Source organism: Podarcis gaigeae, assembly GCF_964106915.1.
Source record: "Podarcis gaigeae genome assembly, chromosome: 8".
NCBI classification, from domain to species: Eukaryota; Metazoa; Chordata; class Lepidosauria; order Squamata; family Lacertidae; genus Podarcis; species Podarcis gaigeae.
In genome coordinates this window covers 82,631,082-82,641,779 of record NC_139684.1, presented here as the reverse complement: position 1 = coordinate 82,641,779, position 10,698 = coordinate 82,631,082, and the positions used below count along the sequence as shown (strand labels likewise).

The 10,698-nt window shown below is 46.6% G+C and overlaps 1 protein-coding gene across 3 annotated transcripts in view; it reads left to right on the top strand.

Moving 5' to 3' along the window:
* The window catches only part of NPAS1 (neuronal PAS domain protein 1), a 94,385-nt gene that overhangs the window by 13,904 nt on the left and 69,783 nt on the right, over positions 1-10,698 (top strand). For 2 of the 3 annotated variants that reach the window (XM_083753747.1, XM_083753749.1), the window contains exons 2-3: positions 11-185; positions 3,671-3,909. In XM_083753747.1, coding sequence (XP_083609873.1) covers positions 94-185; positions 3,671-3,909 — 331 coding nt within the window. In that variant the 5' untranslated portion in view covers positions 11-93. The remainder of the gene's footprint in view (positions 1-10; positions 186-3,670; positions 3,910-10,698) is intronic. The other variant, XM_083753748.1, reaches the window with a different exon arrangement.

The following is a 10,698-nucleotide window of genomic DNA, read 5'->3' as shown; positions in this document are numbered from 1 at the left end:
CTTTTTCCAGAAGGTTGTGGCCTTCCCTAACGGAAACCAGCCATCGGAGGACGCGTTGAGGCTGCCCCGAAATCGGATGGTTCCGGGGTTGAGATGGCAGCCCTGTATGGCAGCGAGGTGAAATGCGTCAGCGTGGAATGGGATTTCCTGCAAGGCTTATTAGTGAAGAACCAGCCGGTACCTTGGTAAGAAGCCTCCTATTTACTGCCTCCCTTCTTGGGGCTGAGGGACGCAGGTGGCGCTGTGGGTTAAAGCCTCAGCGCCTAGGACTTGCCGATCAAAAGGTCGGCGGTTCGAATCCCTGCGGCGGGGTGCGCTCCCGCTGCTCGGTCCCAGCGCCTGCCTACCTAGCAGTTCGAAAGCACCTCCGGGTGCAAGTAGGTAAATAGGGACCGCTTACCAGCGGGAAGGTAAACGGCGTTTCCGTGTGCGGCTCTGGCTCGCCAGAGCAGCGATGTCACGCTGGCCACGTGACCCGGAAGTGTCTCCGGACAGCGCTGGCCCCTGGCCTCTTAAGTGAGATGGGCGCACAACCCCAGAGTCTGTCAAGACTGGCCCGTACGGGCAGGGGTACCTTTACCTTTACCTTTACTTCTTGGGGCTACTGGGCGTAATATTTCATAGCCGCTGTGCCATGGATTGCGGAGATCTTGAGTTCAAGTCGTCTTTGCTCGGTCATGAAGCTGCTCCCTCTTGAACCCGAGCCTACCTGGACTAATTTAGCCAGCTAGCGCTGGTGATCATCTAATGTTTATTGGATGGATTTCCCCCCCAAATTGATTTTTGAATTCTGAATTTATTGTTATTCACGTTTTATACGGTATTTTATGCTGTTTTTTGTTGCATCAATTCATAGCTGTCAATGTTTCCCTTTTTTTAAAGGGAAATTCCCTTATTCTGAATAGGATTCCTCGCAAGAAAAGGGAAAAGTTGACAGCTATGCATCAATTAAGTGTTTTAAATTTGTTGTTAGCTGCCCTGAGCCCAGTTTTCTGAACTGGGAAGAGCGGGGTATAAATAAAAAATTATTATTATTATTATTATTATTATTATTATTATTATTATTATTATCATCATCATCATCATCATCATCATCATCATCATCATCTTGCAGGGTTGCTTGGAGGCAGGGCCATCTTACCCATAGGTGCTAGGGGTGCGGGGCGCCGGGCTCTCAGGGGGACCAGGCTGAGAGTCCAGGGCCCGAGAGTTAAGTCCGGGGAAGAGCCCGTCTGCCCGTCAGAGCGCTGTGGCGGGCTCTTCTGCTGCGGGCAGCTCTGTGCCGCGAGTTCAGGGCCAACTGAGCCAGCGAGACGCTGAGGTGGCCGGCCCGCTCTGCCCTACTGGGACTGGGCAACCTGGGGGGGGGGGGGGCGTCAGGCAGATTTTGCACCCGGTGCTGCATATGCTTAAGACAGCCCTGCTTGGAGGGTTAGCTGGGGCAAACACCCACCCACCCACATGAGCCACCCTGAACTCCTTAGAAAGCAGTCTTTGCCATCCAGGCATCCTGGACTACAACTCCCATCAGACCCTGCAAGCCCTCAGTTCCTTCTGTCCATTTTGTGGTGCTCCCTAGTTCTAAAGAAAGGTCTGGCAAGAGCCAAACGCGGCAGTCTCATGTCGAGCAATGAGGATTATGGACGCATGGCTTGACTGCGTGTGACAGGCCAAACCTACGCCATGCATTTAAAGCGCAGGCTTGGCTCCCCCCAAAGAACCCTGGGAGCTGTAGTTTGCTGAGAGTTGTCCGGGGACCCCTTATTCCCCTCACAGAACTAACATTCCCAGAGTGGTTTTACAATCCTTCCCTCCTCCCAGGGAACTCTGGGAATTGTCGCTCTCTGAGGAGAATATAGGTGTCCCCTAACAACTCTCAGCGCTCTTGTCAAGCAACACTTCCCAGAATCCTTTGCGGGAAGCCATGTTTGTTTAAAGAGGCACCAAAGTGCTTTAAATGCGTGGTGCAGGTCAGGCTGGATTTGATTTAAATCAAATTGATTTAAATCACTAGTCAGTAAGACTTGATTTAAATCTTTTTTTTACAGAAAGACTCATTCTTGCTGGTATAATCTTAATACAGTGGAATCTCTGGATACGAATGTAATTTGTTCCAGGGGTCCATCCGTACCCCGAAAAGTCCGCAAGTAGAGGCGCCACTTCTGTGCATGCGCTCGGGGCAATAGAGTGCTTCTGCACATGTGCGAGGTGTGCAGAGTGCTTCTGCGCATGCACGCAGCAAAACTCGGAAGAATATACTTCTGGGTTTGCCGCGTTCACAACCTTAAAGTTACGCTACCCCGAAGGTCCACTGTATTCACAACCAGATGAAGGTTTCATTTTTGGAATAATAAATTTTCAGAGTAGTTTTTACAGTTATATCAAAAATTATTGATTTGGTTACACTATTAGAAATACATTGACAGATGATTATGAAATTATTGTGAGGTTTAATAAGTTAACTGTTTATATTTGGACAACTTTTCTGGTGTACTTTATTGGAAGGAGAAAAACAATCATTTCCTTAATAACAATTTAAACAATTTATTTAACTAAAACAATAACATTATAGCATATGTATCTATATTTGTTAACTGACATGGTTAAGCAGTTTAAAAAAACAACAACAACATCCACCTTAGGCTGAGTTTTAGCACACATGAAAAACTTAAAACAAATCCTTATTTCCTGATGGATAGCCTTTGGACTATAATGTAAATAGAAAACTATCTTTAGAAAGATTTTTCCTCCAAAAGCACTTTATTTTAAAAATCCAATTTAAATTAAAAAAGGTTTTTCCTTTTTTTTAAAAAAAAACATTGATTTTTATCCACCCTGGTACAGGTGTCTCCTCTGAGAAATTTCATACGATATAACCACCATCTTAGTATTTGGAACAGGAACCTCTGAGGAAAAGTGGTGGCTGGGGGAACAAATGGAAACCCTTTTGCGCTTCTCGCAGAAGCGGGATTCCTGCTTTGCAGTGAGTTGGACTGGATGACTACCGGGGTTCCTCTACAACAATTCTATGAGTTTTAAGTGTACCTTGTCGGCCTTTTCTGCCATTCACGGCTGGTCCTGCCGCTCTGTGAGCAGTTTAATGGCCGGCAAAGGCTTTCTATCCTGTTGTTTGGCATTTGGTCAGGGCAGGCCCGTATCTCTGTCTTGTTCAGCAGGCTGGTGGTTATAATAATAATTTAATAATAATTTATTATTTAAACCCTGCCACCTGGCTGAGTTTCCCCAGCCACTCTGGGCGGCTCCCAATTGAGTGTTAAAAACAATACAGCATTAAATATTAAAAACTTCCCTAAACAGGGCTGCCTTCAGATGTCTTAATAATAATAATAATAATAATTTTGTGGCTCTTACGATCCGTATTTTGTGTTTTCATACCGGAAGCCGCCCTGTGGTCTTCGGGTGAAGGGGATGGTAGATAAATTTAATAAATAAAAATACAGTCACACCGCAAGTTACAGACGCTTCAGGAATGCATTACTTCTGGGTTTCGCGCATGCGCAGAAGTGCTAAATCGCGCTTTGCGCATAAGCAACGAATTGCAACCCGCGCATGTGCAGACATGCCGCTGCAGGTTGCGAACGTGCATTCCGCACAGATCATGTTCGCAACCCGAACGTCCCCTGTAATAACGATGGTGGTTTTTCCGCAGCCTCCAGGCCCTGCGCAAGGAGAAGTCCCGAAACGCTGCACGCTCTCGCCGGGGCAAGGAGAACTTCGAATTCTACGAACTGGCCAAGATGTTGCCGCTGCCCGGAGCCATCACCAGCCAACTGGACAAGGCCTCCATCGTCCGGCTCACCATCAGTTACCTCAAGATGCGAGACTTTGCCAACCACGGAGACCCACCCTGGAGCCTGCGGGCGGAAGGGCCTTCCCCACCTGGCAAAGGTGGGTGGCAGATGCGTGTAGAATTGTCCGTGGGCCATGAGGGACGGCGACTTGGTTTGTTTTTTTAGCTGTAGGAGTGGCAATGACCATCGCTGCCTCTGGAAGGAAGCTGGAGCCAAAGGTTAAGGACTCCCCCTTGTTTAGATCCTAAGAAGTTGCCCCCTACCAGGGCAAAGGCATTGAGGGCTGCCATACGTCCAGAATTTCTCAGACATAGCTGGGTTTTGGCCCTCATAAACAGCGTCCTGGGTGGAATTCGCTGAAACGTCAGGGGAAATCTGGGTTTATGGCAACTCATGCCGTAAGTGTAGATTTTGGCGAATCTCCTTAAAAATTGCTTAAAGCTTCAGCAACAACTTTGGCAAAACAACAACAAAGCTCAACAACTTGTGTGTTTGTGTATGTGTGTAAATACACACACACACACACACACACACACACACACACACATATATATACACATGGCTTTTTTCCTAAAAAAAAGTTTAAGGGTACTCTCATTTTTCTATCCATATTGAAATACTCCCCCTCAGTGAGGCTCAACTTAGATTCACAAAATGTTTAGGGGTATACGTCCCCCTCAGAAAAAAAGCAGTGTGTGTGTGTATATATAATTGTTTTATTAAGTTTTGTTTTACAATTTAAAATACTTATTTTACATCCATAAGATATCAGTGACTCCCTTTCTTCTCTTTCCACGGTTCATTTTACAAATCATAAATCCCTGCATATTTTACAAAAAAACTATACCGTTCAGTATTCCATTATTGCATCCATCAAAACTTGTTTGCACTGCTGAATTGATCTCAATGCTGCCAGCCCTCAACAACTTTTGGGTCCAGATTTTCACTGTTTGGAATATGGCAACCCTATAGTACAGTCTACTTTGGCTGGCAGTGACTCTCTGGGACCGCTGGTTAGAGGAAGGTCTTTTCCATCACCTGCTACCTGAGATCCCTTTACCTGGAAATTGAAGCTGGGGACCTCTGCATGCTCTGCGGCTGAGTTGCGGTTTGTCCCCTCCTGCCGGTCTCTCGCAAGACCGACGTCCTTCTTGGCGCCCCCTTTGCATGACACAGTTAAATCTCGTCTCCCCCAGAGCCTGTCCATTTCCTCCTCCTCGTCCTCCTCCTCTCTCCATATCCCTAATTCCTCGCAGAAAAGGCCAGGGCGCCGTTTCATTCCAACACACCCATGCGCTCACGCACGCACCGCACAAAGGCGCTTGCCCAGATAAAATAGCATTGATTAGCCATGCAATAAATCACCATTTAAATAATGCAGCTTCAAAGTGTGTAATTAAATAAATTAACTGCCTTGGAAGAATACAGGCTTGCAGCAATTTCTGATTACTATCATTACCCGCGGGGTAATTATCAGCCAAATAACGAGTGTTCCATGAAATAGGGATAAACATCTGCCTATTGTTTGGAGAGGCTGGGCGAGGTGCTGTCCGTTTCTCCCCCTCTTCCTGAACCCCCTTTGCCTCTCCCCCCCTCAAAAAGCAAATTCCAGCACTGAGAAAGGGGCATTTTGCTGTTGAGCTGAACTCTGCACTACACCCTTAGGCACCCTGTTTGCAAGAGGAGCCAAAATCTCTGCAGAGTGAATTCTGTTAATGATCAGCTAGGAAAAATGAGCGCCGAGAACTTTATGAAACTATGGAAGGGCTTTCCCCCTATTGTTCTGCTGCAGCTGTGTCCTGGAAGAGGGTTTAAAAATAGAGAGTGGTGTTGGAGGGCTAAAGCAGGGTCAGAACAGAGAATTAGGATGCACGAGTGCTTAATTTATGGGCAGAGTGTGCTGCGTGAGTTAGCTTTTTACAATGAGGACTAGTGGCATAGTATGGGGAAAGCAGTGTGGAAATTGATGTTTGGGCCCTGAACTGCGGAGAGGGTAATACTAGTAGCTGGGAGTGGCAGCTTTCATCCAATGAAATTGAGGGGAAGCCGGTTCAGGGTGGGCAGAAGGAAATATTGGTCACACAACAATGCACAATTAACTTGTGGAACTCACTGCTTCAAGATGTGGGTGATGACTGCTCCCTTACATGCCAATACGTTTCCGAGCACAATTCAAAGTGTTGGTGGACATCTGAGGGCGGCCCTGTTTAGGGAGGCTTTTAATGTTTGATGTAGTACAGTATTTTAATATTTTTTTTTGGAAGCCGCCCAGAGTGGCTGGGGAAGCCCAGCCAGATGGGTGGGGTATTAATAATAATAATAATAATAATAATAATAATAATAATAATAATAATCAAAGGTTTAGGCTAATTCTTTTAAGAGGGAAAGGACTGCTACCTTAGATGTCCTTTTTAAAGATTTAGGCCATTTCTTTTAAGAAGGAAAGTCTATTGGCCACTCTGAGATAGCTCCATGGAGCCTCCAGCCTTGGGAATAGCATATCTCTGAATATCAGGTGTTGGATTCAGAGGGGAGAGCTGTTGCCATCACGCCTTGCCTGGGGAACCTGTGCCCCCCCCCGAGATGTTGCTGGACTAGAACTCCCACCAGCACCAGCCAGCGCAGCTGGGAGTTGGAGCCCAACATTGCATTTCAGGGGGTTGGACTAGATGACCCTTAGGTCCCTTCCAACAGTACGGTTCTGTAATTCTAACATAACTGGTACAGGTTCCTTTTTTCTGGAACTTTGGGTGCAACTCAGCTTGCAAAAGAGGAGTTAAGACAGGTAAAGTTTGGTACCTCCAGATCCCCAGATCATCTCTGTTTCTTTAACTTCTTGCACTGACCTGTCTCGCTGATGTTAGACTGATCCCTCTTAGGTTGCATCCTGTTTCACAACTTCCTCCTCCTCCAGCTTCTCTTGGAGTTGACCAAGTAAAAACTAATTAATCTGATTTAATTAATTAATCAAATCTGGCGAGGGGGGCAAGGTGGAGTGGGAAATCTGTTTTTAAAGAAGGCGCTGAACAAAAACTGCAGCTTCCTTTTTCCATGGTACTGCCAGCTGCTACAATATCATAGGAACATAACAAGGTGCCCTATACAGAGTTAGACCTCTAGCTCAGTATTCTCTGCAGCAACTCTCCAGGGTTTCAGGAAAGTGCAAATGTCCTGTTTGCCCCTGTCCCTGGGAGGATTGTGTCCCTCTGAGCCTCGGTGTTCCCCACCTGTAAAATGGGACTTCATGCTTACCAGTGTTTGCAGAACTTTCCCATTTCATAAAACTGAATCTCGCAGCCCCTTTCTTTCTCACCTGCAAAACATAAATATTAATTGGTTCTTCGATGCAGCTCTGCGGGCAGGTTTTCTAATTTTCTGCAAGGATCTCTAGGGAGGAAGGGTAATGGGTTCGATTCCTGCTCCCTGAGTCAGCCATTTTGTGCTTCACATTTTGCTGCCTAAGGTAGAGCAGAAAATATATCCCGCAAGTGTCCCAGGAAAAAACAGGACATCCCGTTTTCTCATGCGAGAGCATGGCTGCCATTTAGGGTGCCGTGATTTCGCACTGAGATCTCACAGGAAGATGTGCATCCCAGTTTGGGTGGGTATGCAGAAAATAGTCCGCACCATTTTCTGCTTCTCCTACTCAAATTGCAAATTGATGTATTTTTCGCTCCATAAGACACACCTGACCATAAGACGCACCTAGTTTTTAGAGGAGGAAAGGGGGAAAAGCCTGTTTTGGGGGGAATCAGCTCACAGTTGTGCAGCTTCTTTTGCAGAGGGGAAAAGCCCTGTTTTTTGAGGATCAACTCAAAGTTGTTGAGCTTACTTTGCAAAGGGGGAAAATCCTGTTTTTATGGGGTTCAACTCACAGTTCTGCTGCTTCTTTAGGAAAGGAAAGGGAGCCATTTCTACAGTTTCCAGACAGATAATCTAATCAGCCAGTCACATGGCGCTGGGGAAACAAACGGCCTCCGGCTGCAGAACACTCAGACCTGTCAGGAGTAAGCATGGCCCAATGGTACCAAATAGTATGGGAAACAGCCCTACTAGAAAAATTAACTAATAAACTGAAACTGACACAGGGACAAACAGAAGAAGACGCCTTCACCCCGGTATGGCTCCCCTTTATCACATACACAGCCCAACAGGACAACGACAATAATCCACCAACAGCATACAAATCAATATGGCTAACCTGATCCAAAACACCCACCCACCTCACTCACACACGAAAACAAAGATCACCACAGCCAATCACAAGCAAACAATCACACCCTAAGCCAACCCCAACCTCTCTCACCACCAAAGGAACACAAGTGAACAACACAAGCAATGCTGACACCAAACTCTACATACATTAAACATAATAGAAACACCGCCACCCGACCCCACCCCCACCCACCCTCCCTCTCCCCACCCCCCCTTTCTTTTTTCTTTCTGTTTTCTTCTCCCCCTAATGCCTCAACAAATGAAATGGATTTGTAAAAACGTTACATGGAAGAAGAAGAAGAGAAAAAAAAACGAGGCACTACACTTCTGTAAAACAAGAAAATCCTTAATAAAAAATATTTAAAAAAAACACAAAAAAACAATGGAGGCCGGGGCAAGGTGGCGGGGCCAGAAAGGGAGCCAGCGATCGACCACATATTCGCTCCATAAGACGCACAGACATTTCCCCTTACTTTTTAGGAGGAAAAAAGTGCGTCTTATGGAGCGAAATTAAGGCTGGCTGAGTTACTTTGACACTTGAGGTAGAAAATCTGCCTGCGCACCCTTATCCTGGGAGTGAAAATGCCAGAACCATTAGTTACATAACGATTTGCAGCTACGCCATACATTTAACACGCTATGATTCCACATTAAACAGTCATGGCTTCCCCCCAGAGCGGCCTGGGAGCTGTAGTTTGCGAAGGGTGCTGAGAGCTGCTAGCAGACCCTGCTGGTCCTCTCACAGAGCTGCAATTCCCAGAATGATTTAACGATTGATCCTTCCTCCCAGGCAATTCTGGGAATTTTAGCTCTGGGAGGGGAATGGTGGTGGTGGGGTCTCCTCACAGCACCATTAAGAAACTACAGTTCCCAGAATTCTTTGCAGGCAGCCTTGGTAGAACAGTACAGTGGTACCTCAGGTTAAGTACTTAATTTGTTCCGGAGGTCCGTTCTTAACCTGAAACTGTTCTTAACCTGAAGCACCACTTTAGCTAATGGGGCCTCCTGCTGCTGCCGCGCCGCCGGAGCACGATTTCTGTTCTCATCCTGAAGCAAAGTTCTTAACCTGAAGCACTATTTCTGGGTTAGCGGAGTCTGTAACCTGAAGCGTATGAAACCTGAAGCGTATGTAACCCGAGGTACCACTGTACTTAAAATCTATGGTGCAGACATGCCTTGAATTTGACTGCCTGAGGTGAGTGCCTCCCTCTGCCTTATAATTGTGCTGGTTCTGAGTGGACCTTGGAGTTTTAGAAGAAGAAAAAGAACGCAGGTCCCGGAAGCCTGAATTTCACCCGTCCTCAAATAACAACCCGTAAAACTCTTAACCACTTGCAAATGTTGCCTCTGGGCAGAACCCAGGAATCCTGACTTGCAGCACCTTGCCTGACGGGCAAATTATTCTCTCTCTCCTTCCCCCCCCCCCCAACAACCCCCATCCACAAAAGAGGCTGTTGGCCAGCGATTTCCCCTGTACTAATTACCATCTTTGACCCGGGGCCAATTTCCTAATCAATCGCATTAGCGCAATTAGCAGCAGTTTTTAATGCCGCCAGCAAAGATCTTCCCGGGGCTTAGCCAGGGAAAAATATTAAGGTCATGTTGATTAATCAATCAGCGGTTTATTAAAACATCTGGAGGGAGACCAATTGTTTAAATTGGCCCTAATTTGACAAGGAAAATGGAGCCTGATTTTTCAGTTCTCTTCCCCCCCGCCCCCAGTCACCCAGTGTGGAAGAAATGGGATGAAGGAAGTGGTGTGGGGGACAGCAAGCATAAAACTGAATTTGCTTAGGGTTATTTTATGGGGCCTTGAGTGTTTGCAGTGCTCTGCAGAGTTCAGAGGGGGCATGTTCCTGCCGCCTAGTTGCTTACGATCTAAAATTTGACATGGGGGAAATGAGAGAAGGGAACCAGGAGGGTCTGGAAGTTCTGCTTTAATATTTCTTGTAAATCCCTGGATGTCTTGCTACGATCCGGAGGTATGTGGGTTTTGCAAAATAAATAAAAAGAGTGTTTGGAAGCTCCCTCATAGCTGTCAACTTTCAGATATGAAAATAAGGGATCAGCAGCCTCACCTGTCCCGGGGACAGTCTACGGGATATCTAACAATCCGGGATAGCAGTGGGAAACGGTGCTGGAATAAGGGAATTTCCCGCAAAAAAAGGGAAGGTTGACAGCTATGAGCTCCTTCCTTGTCCCTCGCGAGAGATCAGGCTCCGAATTAAAGTTTGCCCCGTCTAGGTGACAGAGTTGTGGAGCATCACCAAACACGAGGCTGGCCTTGAAGGCACCAGCCAGGAAATTCATTCCGATTTATCCAGAATGCAGCCTGCAGGATATTTTGTTCGGAGCAAGCAGGTCACATCACATTAGGCCAGTCCTCGACCAGCTGCCCTGTTGCCAGTTCAGTTTCTGGGTTTAGTTCAAGGTTAACAGTTAACGCCCTGCCTAAAAGGAGCTGTAGTTTGCAAAGGGTGCTGAAAGTTGTTAGGAGCTGCAGTTCCCAGAGGGAAGACGGATTCAACCGCTCTGGGAATTGTAGCTCTGGGAGAGGGGAATGGAGTGGGTGTGTTTCCCAACACCTCTCAGCACCCTTAATTGACTACAGTGGTACCTTGGTTCTCAAACGCCTTGGTACTCAAACAACTTGGAACCGAAACACTGCAAA